At 39.6% G+C, this 16,662-nt stretch overlaps 1 protein-coding gene across 4 annotated transcripts in view; it reads left to right on the forward strand.

Annotated features, from left to right (window-relative positions):
• Positions 1-16,662, forward strand: part of LOC125456597 (BMP/retinoic acid-inducible neural-specific protein 3-like) — a 160,388-nt gene that overhangs the window by 90,203 nt on the left and 53,523 nt on the right. For all 4 annotated transcript variants that reach the window (XM_048539863.2, XM_048539864.2, XM_048539862.2 and 1 more), the window contains exon 5: positions 4,358-4,463. In XM_048539863.2, coding sequence (XP_048395820.1) covers positions 4,358-4,463 — 106 coding nt within the window. The remainder of the gene's footprint in view (positions 1-4,357; positions 4,464-16,662) is intronic.

Genomic DNA, 16,662 nt, shown 5'->3' on the forward strand with positions numbered 1-16,662 from the left:
ACTATCAATAAGAAAATTATAAGAGGGCACTTCAAAAAGTTTGTGGTAATCAGGCAGAGTTTTGTGAAAGGGAAATCATGTTTAACCAACTTATTAGAGTTTTCTGAAGCAACATGCTGTGACTAAAATGTGTAGATTAGAAGGGTCATAGGGGGCTGGGTCTGAGTGGGATGCTCTGAGGGTCAGTGTGGACTTGTTGGGCTGAAGAGCCTGTTTCCGCACTGTAGGGATTCTATGGGATTCTATAATGAAAGGGAACTTATGGATGTACTGTACCAGTTCCAGAAGAGTTTGATAAGGTGCCACATCAAATGCTACTGTGGAAATTAAAAGCTCATGGTATAAGTGGTAACATATTGGCATGGATAAGAGATTGTCTAGCTATTAAGAAACAGAGAGTCGGCATGAGTGAAAGCAGCTAAGATATTGAAGCTACCTTTGCTGATGACACAAAGGTAATTTGGAGAGTAAGTTGTGAAGAAGATATAAGAAGGCTGCAAAAAGTTGTGAGTGGGTAAAATTCTGGAAAATGGAGTATGGAACGCATGAAATTGTCCATTTTGGCAGAAAGAATAAAAACAGAATCTGAATGGTGAGAAATTGAAGAGCCTTAGGATGTAGGGGCTTCCCAGTGTCTTCATGCGTGAATCGCAAAAGGTTGGGATTGAGGCACAGCAAGTAATGAGAAAAGCTAAGACAATGTTTTCACCTATTTTGATGAGAATAGAATATAAATGTGGGGTTTATTTTTCAGTTTACACAGGACACTCGTGAGACCACCTCTATACCTCAATGCTATGCGTTGCATTGGTCGTAAATGTTTTGGAAGCAGTTCAGTGAAGATTTACTGGACTAACACCAGGAATGGGCAAGTTCGCTTATGAAGAAAGGTTAGACAGATTAGACTTGGATCTGCTGGAGTTTACATGAGTAAGAGGTGACTTGCTGGAATGTACAAGTTCCAAAGGGGTCTAGATAGCGGTAGATATGGGAAAGGTTATATCCTTTTGTGGGAGATTCCAGAAACAGGGCTACTATTTAAAACTCAGCCATTGTCTATTTAAAACAGCGATGAAACAAAATCTTTTCTCATAGAGGGATATGAGTCCAAAGGATCAGAAGTATGCCCAATGTATTTGTTTTGCCATTCGAGGAGATTGGGGCTGATCTGATTCATTCTCGACTCCACTTCAAAACTCCTTCATTGAATGGCAGTTGAGAAGCAGAGACTGTTAATTTTCTTTCGACAAAATTAAATAGATTCCTAAACAGAAGGGGCTGAGAGGCTTTTGGAAGCAGATGGAGAGTGGCATTGAAATGATTTTATTCGGCTGTGAGGGACTGAGTGACCTAATCCTGCTCCTAATTCATACCCAGATTGAAATACTTCAAGCCATAATTATTAAGGAAACACAGGCTTAGTTAATCCAGGTCTGGTAGCACCTGTACAGAGAAGACAGTGTGGGTGTTTCATATCCAGTGACCCTTCTTCAGAACAACATCATCACTTTTTTAAACATGAATACAATGGTTTGTCTGAGACTGTGGACATGACCTTGAATGTTCTCCATTCTGAAAAACCTGTTGGGCACTAGTTTTGTGTCCTGACATCTTTTTGCTTCTGATATTTGCTAACTAAACTGAAACACAAAGAAACATGGTGAAACAGCAGCGACGACAGTCTTTTTTTTTGGAATGATTGACGAACAGTGTTCCTGATGTAATTGCTATGCATCACCCTCCTCAAATCGTTAGCTTGGTTGTTCACTGCAAAATCTACTCAAAAGACAAGAAACACCAAGGCTGTTCCTCATTTAGCAACAGCATTTGTTTGACAAATGATATGTGATGAAGTGTGATTTTTTTTTCTAGACTACGAGGAGTTCATTCCAACCTCTGAATTTTGATAAATAGAATTGTGCCCTTTGGAGCTGGCTCTTGTAAGACGTAGTTAAACTGACTGATGGAAATTGATGATATCCTTATCAACCTCAGCAAAACATAGCTGAACAAGCAGTGCAAAGGGAATTGCTTAAAGAACTGCACTCTTCAGGGACTTACATGGATGAATTAACTGCCATGTTTGAGAAGCAGTATTTTATAAAGTAATGTGCTCCATTAAAAATAACTTTGTATTTTCTTCTTTAAAATGTAATAATGTGGCTTTAGGGTCCCAGTTGCTTCAAAGTTGCTGACTCTGTCAAATAATGAAATATGTTCCATAAGCCTCTATTATAAAACAATAATAATTTAATAGAAGAAGACTGTCAGATGAAGAACTAAGTGGGAGCAGGCTGTTTGATGGGGAGTTGGTTACAAGCAGTTTATAAGGTGGAGAGATGGACTGGGGCTAGCGAAGTAAAGGATCTATGGTTTAAGCAAGCAGTTAGGTAAAGAAAGACAAAGCTGGCTGGGAGCAAACTGTTAGACAGATGGGTCAGAGCAGACTATTAGAGAAAAGTGGGTGGGGTTAAGTTGTCAGAGAAATGAGTGAGTATATCGATCCAAAGTCATCACTTTATTCCCACACTTTCCATTCATTGTTATTAAAGTTATTCAGATTGTTGTATTTCAAAATGTTAGTTTCTGAAAGAACTGTATCTATTTGAAGGAATAAATGCTAACTGTTGTTTTTAAATCATCTTCCTAGTCTATTCCATTGGTTATCTGCTTCGCAATGTTTGTTTTTATGGGTCAGTTTGTGGGTGAGGTTGTTGACCTGCTTGTTGAGCTGGCTTATTTTTGTTGAGATGTTTCATCACCATGCTAGGTAACATCATCAGTGAGGCCTCCGATGAAGCGATATTGTCCTACTCTACTTGGAATTTATACTGTCTGGTCCGTTATGATGAGATGTGTCATTTCCGGTTTTGCTCCGATGGGTTCGTGTATGGTGTCCAATTCTATATGTTTGTTGATTGCATTATGGCTTGAGAACCATGCCTCTAGAAATTCCTGTGTGTATCTATGTTTGACTTAGACCGCAACTTACTTCTGTGCTGTTTTCTGTATCATTGAAATAATTACAGTGTTCATTTTGTACTGAGGTGATCAGTGCCTGTTTTTGTAACTATAGTTACATTAACACCTGTAAACTGGCAGGGTTGACTCCCTAATCAAAGTGACTTGTTGACTTTAGTAACATTCCAGATATCTTTACTCATTGCCTGTGCACATTGTTTTGACAGCTTCAATTTGTTGTCAATTGTAAACTCCAGATCTTGTTTTTCTCATTCCAGTATGTTCTTTCTATTTGAATAACTGTCCCTCTGGATTTTTAATCCTTACTTGAAGCACTTTTATGTCCCTACATAGAATATCGTCTCCCTCTTGCCCATCCAAATCTTGACCCTATTCAAATACACCTGTACTCTATATCCTGCGCGCTTTGGATTATTATAATTTCGTTAGCCTTGTATCAGCTGAAAATTTAGTCAGTGTAGTTATGATTCTTAACATGCGATCAACTGCAATCATATCAAACAACGGGAAGCCAAGAGCAGACACCTGTGGAAAACAACATGTTAACATTTAGCATTTGGTGATAATCCTTTAACCATTATCTTGATAATTTGATCGCTCACCCAATTACATAGCAAAAATAAGAGGATATAACACAGTTACAAGCAAGAAAAGAAGCAATGAGTAAGATCCTAGGGGAATTATATGTTTTTTATATCATTATTCCCTGAATGGTCGCATCGAGGAAATTCCTTTTTAAAGGTCACACTGCCCAAGCAAACAAAATTATTCCTTCCCAGTGAGTAGAAAGTTCTGGAAGATCTTGGTTGCAGTTGAAGTTTGAAAGTCAGTTCTGAATGAAAGCCCAGAATTTAACTGTTTTTGACAATGCAAGATACTTAGCAAGAGTTTTAGGGAATGCAAAAGTATGCAAATTAGTTGTTTCCTTAAATTTTATGTATTTGCTGCAACATCCTCTGAAATCCACAACTAAATTGCTCAATAATAAATGTCAGTTTTTTTTTTCCAACTTTCACACATAGATTTATATAATTGTAGCCAAAGGGGAGGAAATTTGTTGATTTATATATCTGGAGTTGGCAAGGAAAATAAAACTATTGATTTTCAAGAAATCAGTAAAAGAAAAACTCACAATTCGGGTGTTATTGAGAGACCCCTCATAATATTTTGTTCCAATATCCAAAATCACATGTACTCCTCCTTCAAACCTCACTGCACTCATCCCTTGCAGCAACAAAATCTCTGGATAGCAATATAAGCAAAGTCATATCTGCCAGCACTACAAAAGTGGAAATTCACTCCTCTGTAATATGATTTGATCTATAAGGCTACAAGATCTTCATTGATAATCTTTCCTCTATTTCTAATTGTCCAGGTAACTGAAACCAGAACAGGACCTCTTGGATGCAGTAATTATGACAACCTAGACTCTGTCAGTTCAGTTCTGGTACAAAGTCCTGAGAACAAAATTCACTTACAAGGTCAGTACAGGTGCGATTGCTCAAATTTCTCCTCTCATTCCAGTAACTCTTAATGTAAATTCCTTGTGGTTTGTTTTTTCTCTTGTTTCCCCCAAGTTCACGTGCAATGGATGAAGCTTTGTTCTATTATTCATGCGTCAAGCTGATTATTGCACTACATCATGTTATTTCTATTAAATCAGTAACAACTGCTGGGATTCCAATCACTTGTGCAAAGAACAAAGAAAATTACAGTACAGGAACAGGCCCTCTGAGCCTGCACCCACTAAACCAGTAATTTTTCATAATACTTAATACGACAACTTCAGGATTCCTTGCAGTTCCATTATATTATCATTGTTGCACAGTTTTGAAAAATATATCTGCAACTCTTGTTATTCCATTTGTAGTCAAGGTTGTTTGCAGAAGTTCTCTGTAGCACTCCTTTTGGCATTAGTATAATAAGAATGAAGGAAGAAGGGAAATGGGGAAAAATTGTAGCTCATGTAGCCCCTTGGATCTGCTGCTTTATTCAGTATGATCATGTCCGAAAATGTACATCTTCTGCATTTTCTTCCTCTCTCCATATAGCCTTTGATTCCTCAATCCATTCTGGTATTTTTCTTGCATGTATCCAACATATTCATAGCCCTCGACGGTGAAGATTTCCAGAGAATCATTCATCGTTGAATGCAGAAGGTCTCCATCTTACCTTACATAGCTGACCCCTTCTCCTCCTATGCCCTTAGAATAAACTCATTCCAGGGGCAACATGCTCATGGCAATAACCCTAACAAGCTCCTCAAGAATTGTACACATCTCAATGAGCTAACCTCTTGTTCTTCATCTTTCTGGATGCTATCAGCCCGTACTCCTCATACCAAATCCACCAAGGAATCAATCTTTTTTGCACTCCTGCTAAGGCAAGTCGATTCCTTCATTAGAAAAAAAAGACCAAAGCTGTATGCAGTACTTAGGTGTAGTTGCTGCAATTGCATTTCGCACAACAGCCCACTTACATTCCTGTTTTCTTGTATTTTCATATCAATGACTTTCAAATAGCAAATGTCCTCCTGATTTACTCCTCAGTGTCAGTTTTTTGGCCCAGTCTTCTTGTGTCAGTGTGATTTCTACACTTTCCCAATTTATTTACTGTTGATCCTTATTTTTCATGAAAACATGCTTGATTTAATTTTGCCTTTGGATGCTATGACAGAAAGCCCAGAGGTCAAGTGGTGAGAATGTATTAAGTGTACTGTAGATATGGAATTGCGTGAACAGCTAACAGGGAACAGATTGAAAACTGGAGAGCTCCAGAACTCAAAACAAAGTGACAGATTTAATCTAAAGATGAATGCTGAGTGAGTGCAGCCTTTGACTCAGTAAAATGCTCAGAACACTTTACATAAACCTATTCAGTCTTTTGCTTCCAAATTTAATCCAGCCACAGAGCAGCCTAATTATTTACAATCTGCTTTGTTCAATAGCATTTTTCTCATTATGCAACCCAGCATATTTTAGCTCACAGCTGTATTTGTTTAACATGAGGTGTACCTCTTAGGATTGTATTACATTTATCTACTGAGCAGCCCTTTTCATTGCTAGTAGGTTGAAAGAAAAGAGGTATAAAGCACATGTGCGAGAAAAAAAAACTTTTAGTCATAAATAGGTTACCACAAACCTTGGGACATTAATAATTGCTTTATGGACAGTGTGTTGGACTTTTAAAGTGTGTTTGCTGTGGTTATTTGGACAAATAAACCAGTTAATTTTGAATGCCAAAGCTTCACGATGAGACTTATTTGTGATAATTTTAACACTGTTTAATATAGATCTTAGCCTGGAATGTTAGGGCACACAAAGTAGCCATTTGACCCATTGTGGGTCAATGTTTGGCACATGGACTGCAGCGCAATCCCACCTTCTCAAGGGCAACTAGGGATGAGCAATGAATACTGGCCCGCCGGCAAAGCATACATCCTATAAATGAATAAAAATAAGGAATGGTAGCGAGGTCAGCTGGGGTACCTCATAGAATATGAGTTCACAGATTGGGGCTCTTAACCTGGTCCAATTGGGAGAGCCCTGGCTAACAGATATAAACAGGAGCATCAGGGATTCAGTTCACACTGGCAGCCAGTTCTGAGCTAGCTATGGCAGTGTCATGTATTCGACATTTGCAAATAAAGGGTGACTTGGTGCCAGGATACCAGCCTCGGTGTGAAGTTATTTCAGTGCCTGCACCAGCTTGTTAAACGACCATCATTACTTACTGCCAATCTCTGACTTTGTTCCTGTATTCTTGTACAATCATGTTATCCAAATAATCGTCCAGTGCCCTGTTCAATCCTTCGATTGAGCCTCCAACACATTCTGTGCTCGAAATGTTCACTTCACCCTTGCATTTTTTGTAAACATAACTGAGCCTTTTTGTTCTCTCTTCAAAAAACTACAGCAAGTTAGTTGAACACAATTTTCCCTTTAGAAATCCATGCTGACTTTTCTCAATCAATCCATCTTTTTCTTAATTTAACTACTAATTCTATCCTGAATAATTATCTTGAGAAGCATTGGAAGCTTGGACATTAAATTGACTGGTCTATAATTGTTGGGTTTATCCTGACAAGGATAAATGTTTATTTAACAAGGCTGTCGTGTTTTTAATTTTCTAGTCTTCTGGCACCTCTCCTCAGAAATACCTTTTCTGAAGAAGGGTCCAGGCCTGAAACGTCAGCTTTCCTGCTCCTCTGATGCTGCCTGGCTTGCTGTGTTCATCCAGGTTTGCACTCTGTTATCTCAGACTACAGCATCAGCAGTTCCTACTATTTCTGGGGTAGATCAGTGTTGTATGTTCTCCACTGTCAGGTTAGATAATAGTTAATCACTAACAGACCTGCATTTATTCACCTTAGTTCCATGACTGATACAACCTTTATCTAATAATGGCTGATCAATCCCATTTTGAAATATTCTTCATCTCTGGAGCAGGATTCAGGCAGCATGGTGGGTCAGTGGTTGGCACTGCTGCCTCACAGTGCCAGGAATGATCCATTCCACCATTGGGTGACTGTCTGCATGGAGTCTGCACATTCTCCCTGTGGCTGCATGGATTTCCTCCAGGTGTTCCAGTTTCCTCCCACAATCCAAAGATGTGCTGTTTAGGTGAATACTAAATTGCCCATAGTGTCCAGGGATGTGCAGGTTCAGTAGACGAATAATGGGAAATGTCGGGTTACAGGGATCGGTGACTCCTGATGGGATGTTCTTTGGAGGTCAGGTATGGACTCAATGGGCTGAATGGTCTGCTTTTGCACTGTAGAGATTCTATGACTCTTCCAGATTACCACTATCTTTGCCTTCATTGACTAAATCTCACCAATCCTCACTTACTACAAAATCTGTGATGACCCGGGAGACACTGAGATTTCAGGAGCTAAGGTGACAAAGCAAAGACCAGGAAGTTAAGCAGGACCTTATGTAGAAAAGGTAATGAGTAGCAGATATACAGGATGGATGGGACAGTTGAGTCCGAAGATGAAAGCACTATGATTGGGTATTTCCAGGACAGATGAATGGAGATAGAGTAGATTTAGCAGTGCGAGATTACATGTTTTTTTTTGATGGAGCTGATAATGGGATCAGTAACTCATCTCAGTATTGGAGTAGGCAAAATGTTACAGCCTTATGTTTTTGCTTGTGAAAATGACTAGGGAGAGGCATGAAATAGATAGAGAGAGGTGATACTTTACAGTTAAAGAAGATTGGCTCAGTTTTTCCTGACCATTTCACTGGAGACAGTAGTTTATTTGAGTTTATAAAGTGGACGAGAAATTTGACAATACAGAAGCAGATGTTGGGAAGTGCTCATTCAGGCAATAGAAGACAGAATTGGATATTATCCTTGCATGTGAAAGCTTATTCGGAGTCTGCAGGCAGATTTAAAGAGATGGGATGGATTTTGTTAGCCTCTGGAGAGACACATTGAAGGTGTTACTTCGAGATGTGTAAGCAATAGTTGTACTGGTAAGAGTGGAATCAAGACAGGATCAGAAAAGAGGATAACAATGGTGTGGCCAGCCAGTTTCACAGGTTGCGAAAAGATCAAGGGGAATGATATGGATAATGCTAACTAGCCATAATCATCAGAGACTTGATAAACCTTCCATAAGTGCAGATACTGCTGCAGAGCTACAGATTGCATCTGACAAATTTAAATGTGGAGTGAAGCAAAACAGGCACTGATTCGGGATGTGAGCAGAGATAATGGGAACCACAGATCCTGGAGAATCTAAGATAAAAAAAAGTGTGGGGCTGGATGAACACAGCAGGCCAAGCAGCACCTTAGGAGCATAAAAGCTGATGTTTTCGTCCTAGACCCTTCATCAAAAAAGGATTTGGGATGTGTTAACACATTAAGAATTTGGGTGAGGAAAGGAGATGAGAGTGAAATGTCAGTTTGCTTAAAGGCGTAGGTGGAGGATTTTTTTTGTTTCAGGAGGTTATATTGATGGTCTTGGGTGAGACAAGTACTGAAGTACTGAAGCTCTGCATCTTGTTACCACTGATCTACCCCATATTTATTGGAGTATACGGTTGATTTTTGATCAGCAGAAGGATGGTGTTTCCAGACTCCTCAGAATAACCATCTCCTGCATAAACTGTGCTCCTGAGATACTGCTTGGCCTGCTGTGTTCATCCAGATTCACACTTTGTTATCCTGCATAAACTTTGTTATCCTGTGCAAATTCTTCAAAGTTCCTGTAATTTAATTCTAATAAAACTTTCTACAGATTTGTCTCTGACACCTTTTCCATTCGACCAAGAGCTCTTGCTCTCAATGGGAAGGAACCCAAAAATCCAAATAATGCTCAATAGTCACTTGCTCATTAATTTGTTTCTTTTTTGAGAACAATTTCTGAATTCACTTGTTTGACAATAAAAAAATGAAGTGCGAGGTTGTCACTTGAAACAGAGCATTCTAACAACTGGATTTTTGGTGAATTGATTCATCTTCATATTTAAATTTTTGGTCTTTTCTGTTTTTGAAAGTAGATCAGATTCACCGCTGTTACATTGAAGAAAAATGTAACATTTAAATTTTTCCCTCTTCTGACTGTTTTAGCTCTCATTGAGAGGTATGCACGCAGTACAATGACCATCAATGCCAGTTCTTCACGTGTGGGCCTCAGTGCTGATGACATTTTCATGACATTAGCTGCCGCAACTTGAGAAATTCCACTGTGATTGAAGCTGGTAACATTTCACTGTGATTCAGCAATTGTGAAGCTGGTAACATTTCAGAGGAGTAAAACCTACTTTAGGTAGAGATTTCCAGACATTGTTGGTGTGGCATGAAAGAATTTCACCTTGGGTACCCAGAGGCTACCTCAGGATATCTTGATAATTGCACAAAGAAGAAGTCAGGGTGTTAATTAAGAAGAAAACAACAAAAATACTCAATTACAGAAACCTGCTGAGTCCCAGCAGTTATTGCTTTTCACACAAGCACAGATTCCTTTTTTCAGAACCTTCTGCTTTTTCTTGCCAAGTTGATTAGCAACCCAGCTGACTGATTTGACACACATGCACACACTCCTTTGTTTTATCTCGGTCTCAGATTGAGGGACTATGCACAATTATGTCCAGTAGATAGGGCTGTATTGCTTCCTTGGTTACTTATTCTGAATGCGGAGGTATTGGCGTTGGACCGGGGTGGGCAAGGTCAAAAGGCACGCAACGCCAGGTTCTAGTCCCACAAGTTTATTTGAAGGCGCAAGGTTTTGGAGTCTCACTCCTTCTTCAGGTGTCCTTCTTAAGGAGTGAGACTGCGAAAGCTTGTGCCATCCAATAAACCTGTTGGGCTATAACCTGGTGTTGTGTGATTTTGGACTTATTCTAAAGTTTCAAGAGAAAGAGAAGCTTCCGTGGACCATTGCTGCGAATATACGAGGAAAGCAAAAGATTAGAAAATGATTTGGCAGGATTGGATGATAGCTTTGCTGTATTGTATCAGCTTGACTAATTGATATTATGCTTGCCTTCAGATAGTTGCGGGTTCGTGTCCCCTACTTAAGTTCTTCTCATATAATCTAGGATGGCACTTCAGTGAAGTACTGCAATATCAATGACACTATTTGTTTTTGAACTAAATCTTTAATGGTGACCCATATGTCTGTTTCAAGAGGGTGTCAGAGATCCCATGACAATATTTGATAAGGTGTTGGAGGTTTAGTTGGTATTTTAGCCAATATTTATTTACATTCAATCAGAGAGGTTAATAGTTATCCATAATGTTTGTAGATAGTAGTTCTGTTATGCGAACTGCTCAGCTCTGGCTTTGTTTTTCCAATAGTGGCTTAATTTGTATGCACAGACATCTATCGCAAAGCATATTATATGAAGTGCATAGAAGCATCACAGCCACCAACACAAATAGTGACTGCACTTCATGAGCAAGGAACATTTTCAATGCCTGTACAAACTATTTTTAACTGATTGATTGAATTATTGTGACATGTATCAAAACACGACAAAAAGCTTAGTTTATGAATGGTAAAGGCAGATCACAGCAAACAAAGGATGTACAGATCAAAAAAAAACTTAGAGGCATAACCTATATGCAGATTACATTATTTGACGCCAGAGTCCATTCAACAGTCTGATAATGGCCTGAAAGAAGCTGTTCCTGAGCCTGCTTGTGCATGTGTTCAGGCTTCTGTATGTTCTGCCTGATGGAAGAGGTTGTAGGAGATCATTACCGGGGTGTGATGGGTCTTTGATGATGTTGGCCACCTTTCCACAGCAGCGAGACATGCAAATAGAATTCACAGATAGAACAATGGCTTCCGTGATGGTCTGGTCTGTGTGTACCACCTTCTATAGTTCCTTACAGTCCTGGGCAGAGCAGTTGCCATATCAGGCTATTATGCACCCGGACAGTATGCTTTCAATGCTGCATCTGTAGAAGTTGGTAAGGGGCCTTGTGGACATGTCAAATTTCCTGAGGCAGCTGAGGAAGAAGAGACATTGTTGTGCCTTCTTGACATGTCCAGGACATGTGGTCGGTTATCGTCACTCTGAGGAACTTGATGCTCTTCATCCTCTCAACCTCAGTTCCATTGATGTAGACGGAGACGTGTTCTCCTTCTTTCTTTCTGGAGTCAATGATCCGTTATTTAGTTTTGCCGATGTTGTGAGACAGATTGTTTTCATTGCATCACGTCACAAGCCCTATATCTTCCTTATGTATTTTGACTCGTTGTTAGATCGCCATCCCACTGCGGTGGTATTGTCAGCGAACTTGTAGATGGCATTTGTTTGGAATTTGGCAACACAATCGTAGGTATACAGGGAGTACAGTAGGGGGCTGAGGTCACATCCTTGGGAGGCTCCAGTGTTGACTGTTATTGTGGAGGGGGCACAGTTCCCTATCCTCGCTGAATGTGGTCTCTGGCTCAGAAAGCTGAGGATCCAGTTATAGAGGGTGGAGCCAAGTCCAAGGTCACACAGTTTTGAGACCAGTCTGGAATGGATAATGGTGTTGAAGGCAGACCTGTGGTCAACAAGCAGGAATGGTTTAGTATGGTTTACAAGGTTTGTGTTAAATATCAGTTAATTGTATTAAGTGCTGTTTTTAATGTCAACAAGTTAATGGTGGATTAAAGTAGGGAAAGGAAGAATTTTGTGTTAATAAACTAAAAGTTGCCATCAAAAGAAATTGGAAAAATACAATACAGTAATACAAATACGGATGCACGCAGCACCCCACAATACACCATGATTTCTATAATGCAATGTGCATCACCTTATACAAAGTGCTGCATGATATAAAATACAATGCTAAGAGAAGATACCATATCATACATTTAGTGTGGCGAAGAAGTACAACTATTGTAGATGTCAAATACACCCGCAGGATAATGGACTGGAGGCATGTGACCAGTGATGTGCCACAAGGATTTGTGCTAGGTTCACTGTTTTTTGTCATTTATATAAATGATTTGTATGTGAATATAGGAGGTATGGTTAGTAAGTATGCAGATGATACCACAATTGGTGTTGTAGTGGTCAGTGAAGAAGTTTATCTCAGAATATAATGGGATCTTGATCAGATGGGCCAATGCATCAAGGAGTGGCAGATGGGGTTCAATTTAGGTAAATGTGAGGTGTTGCACTTTGGTAGGGCAAACCAAGGCTGGACTTACATAGTTAATGGTAGAGCCCTGAGGAGTGTTGTTAAACAAAGAAATCTAGGGTTGCAGGGGCATAGTTCCTTGGAAGTTGAGTCACAGGTAGACAGAATGGTGAAGAAGGTGTTTGGTACACTTGTCTTCATTAGTCAATGCATTGAGCATGGGAGGTGGAGTGTCATTTTGTGGCTGCACAGGAGATTGGTGAGCCACTTTCGGAATACTGCATTCAATTCTGGTCTCTGGTCTACAGGAGAGATGTTGTTAAATTTGAAAGGGCTCAGAAAAAATTTACAAAGACGTTGCTGGGTTTGGTGGGTTTGAGTGATAGGGAGATGCTAACAGGCCCAGGCTATTTTCCCAAGGTCTTTTTCCCAGGGTGAGGAAGTCCAAAAAATAGACAATATGGGCTGAAGGTGAGAGGGGAAGGATTTGAAAGGGACCTGCAGGTGATGTGTGTATGGAATGAACTGCCAGAGGAGGTGACGGAGGTAGCTACAATTACATTCAAAAGATATCTGGATAGGTACATGATTAGGAAGTGTTTAGAGGTATATGGGCCAAATGCTAGCAAATGGGACGAGGATATCTGGTCAACATGGATGGATTGCACCGAAGGGTCTGCTTCTGTGCTATGTAACTCAAAGACTCTGTAATTACTGGTCACAAATATAATGTACACAGAACATCTGACACATACATAAGTTGGGAAGTTCCTTGTTATGTCTTTCTATAAATCAAAGTCACCTTTATTTATGCAGTGAAAAATCAATTGAGCTTCTGCAGGAACAGTTATTGATATTTTACATCTTGTCACAGTTACTTTTCAAGAGGAATGCTCACCGTGAACTAGAGAGTGTGGCAGGGATTTGTGTGGCACACATAGATGTTTGCTTATGAACAATATTTTGTGGAGTCTGAAATTATACCATGCACTCACAGTACCCTATTTTCATGTCCACCTTACTAACTCATTTTGGTGAATTCATGAAGCTTTCTAAGAATCACGAATGGAAGAATGCCATGGAAATCAATCTATTAATTTAATCATTCAAGATCATTTCAATTGTTTCAATACAGCCAGCAAAGTGGTTCTTTCCATAAGGTCTTAATGTTAACGACAACGTACATTTATAGAGCATTTTTAACATTAAAGGATTCAAGGGCCTTCATGGAAACATTGCAAAGGAAAATCAGTCACAAGCACTATAAGGTGATCATAGGCTGCGAACCAAAAGCTTGGTCTAAGAGGTAGGTAGGTAATAAGAAGCTTCTGAAACAAAGGTTCAAGAGATTTAGGGAGGGAATTCCAGATCTTGGGCAGCTGAAGACCACTGCCAATGGTAAGGTGATTAAATTTAGGGGTATTCAGGAGATCAGAATTATAAGTGCAAATACCTTAGAGGCTGGAGAAGATTATTGTGATAGAGAAGGGTGAGACCGTGGTGGGATCTAAAAATCAAGGTGAGAATTTTAAAATCAAGATATTGATTGACTGAAAGGCAACAGAGCGAGTGAAATGGGATTAGGTGCAATTGAGGGCATGCAGCTAAGTTTTAGATTACTTCAGGTTTACAAAAGGTAGAAGAACATTGATGGCTGGTCAGGAATATGAAGGAATAGTTGATAACAATGAACTGGATGGGGGTTTCAGCAACAATTGAGTTGAAGCAAAATTGAAGATCAGCAATGTTCCGTAAGTGCAAAAATGTGTTTTTGGTGATGGCATGGATACCCAAAGGCTGAAACTCATCTCCAGGCCAACAGTGACACCAAGGTTGCAAACAGTCAGGTTCAGTGTGCCAGAGACAGGGATGGAGCCAGTTGCTGAGTCACTCTCACACCTCAAACATTTCCAAATACAAACTAGTTTTTAAAAAATCTAGTCATTGCAAGAAATGACCATTGATTGGATTTAAATTCTTGTTCTATTCTGTTTGATTACAAATTTGGCAATCACACTGATAGCCCTATCAAAATATTTTTTTCTTGCAAGAGACAAAGAATATTAAAAGTTTAAACTAATATTGTTACAAGGATACAATGAACTTGATTGTACTCCACGCATGTATCCATATTTACTGCAAGCATATATCCCTGCTCTTTATCCCTTCAGAAATGCATTGCTGCAGTACTTTTTTTCAAAGTACTTTATCAAGTAAAGTACTGAGTTGTTTAATTTGTTTTACTGAACCAATGAGGAGAGGTGTGGGGTGAAAAAAAAATGACCACTGGACAGCTTAAAATTTTTGATGAAATGACAGAGAAGCGTGATGAAAGGAAAGCTTTGGAGGTTGTCAATATGGTTTTCAAGGAGGTATTTGACAAAATAGCACAGAAAAGACTTGATGGCAAAGTTGGAACTCACGGGACAAGTGTGTTAGTGTTCTATTGGATTAAAAAAGGGACAGAGTCTTGATAGACAGTTGTCTCTCATAACAGAATATTAGAGGCATTGATGTTCCACAACGCTCAGGGCTCAGATCACGGCTTTTTGTTAGCTGTATATAAATGACTTGCATTTTAGAATGTACAGAGGATTTTTCAAAATTTGCCAATGATGCCAGTTTGTAAGGAATGACAAACAGTGGGGACAATATGAATCATCTGCACAATAATATAGGCTATCAGCATGGATGGACAAGTGGCAAATGGAATTTCGTACAGTGATCCTTTTTGACAGAAGGGATAGAGAGAGGCAGCACAGATTTAATACACAGTTGTAAGTAATGAGCAGGAACTGAAGGGATTGTTGGTATGCACATATCAACCTTTGAAGGGGGCAGGACATATTGAGATAAATGTCATCAAAGCATGTGGAAACTTGGGCTTCATAACTAGAGGCTCTGAGTACAAGGGTCAAGATGTTACGCTGTGCCTTTATCGAGCTCTGGTTAGGCCCAGTGAGAGGTGAACACCATATTTTAGGGAGGGTGTGAGGGTCCTTGAGAGTGAGCAGAAGAAATTTAACAAGATGGCTTCAGCGATGGAGGAGAATTAAGTAGAAAATTAGATTAGTGAAACTGGGGTTATTTTCCCTAGTACGGAGGACATGAAGGGAAGATTTGATGTACATTTACAAGATTATGACAGATTTAGATCACTCAAAGAGAAGCTACCCAATTAGTTGATAGTACAAGGATTGGGGATTAAGGTTTCCAGAAAAAAAAATGCAGGGGAACAGGTAAAGAGGAACATCTTAATACGACAAGTGGAAATGATCTTTGCTGATTGTGAAGGTGGTGGAAATAGATACGGTAGAGTAACGATTTAACAGTATGAGCTTATTTGATCATGATATAATGATGATGTTATATTGTATGACCAAGGGGGCACTTTGAGTTGGTGTAGATTGATGTCTGTATGTCATGTCACTATGCATACAAAGGTTGCAGTAAAATGTACCTTGGCTACTGTAGAATCATTGAAGAGAAATAAGATTCTCCCGATGACACCAGTATGAATACAGAACACAGTTGTTGCAAGATGGCAACACATGAAACTTTGAAGTGCTATACTGAAGCAGCCAGAACCAAAAGAAAGACTATTGCTATGGACATCCACAGTAAAAAAAAAGTTTGTACAATTGAAGGAAAGAACAGAAGATGCCTTTGATTGCCCAGTGTAAGCCTTTGCATTCTGGGACTGGGGAAAGGGTCTCAAATTAGCAACAGAGCAGAAGAGTTTTGAGCAGGCAAGAAAATGGCTGCATCCCTACTGCTATGGGAGCCATTCCTGGGATTAGGCTTGAAGCTGGCACATGTGGAATAACTGGAGAAAACGTTGCCTGGTATCAAATAGTCTCGGGGTTGCATTAAAAAGACCAGGACAATTGGGTCAGTTGTCTCATGGCTAAATCAGGCGTGGTTGAAAGCTAACCTCCTCACAATGAGTTCCTGAAAGCCGTGTGTCACGGTCTGAAAAGATTCAATCAATATTCAACTTGGATCTAATAAATGGAGGTAGCTGGAAATCTATTCATTCCTTCGTTGGTGACCTTCCCAGATTGCCAGCGATTGTGCATCTTGAGA

Source organism: Stegostoma tigrinum, chromosome 8, assembly GCF_030684315.1.
Source record: "Stegostoma tigrinum isolate sSteTig4 chromosome 8, sSteTig4.hap1, whole genome shotgun sequence".
NCBI classification, from domain to species: domain Eukaryota; kingdom Metazoa; phylum Chordata; class Chondrichthyes; order Orectolobiformes; family Stegostomatidae; genus Stegostoma; species Stegostoma tigrinum.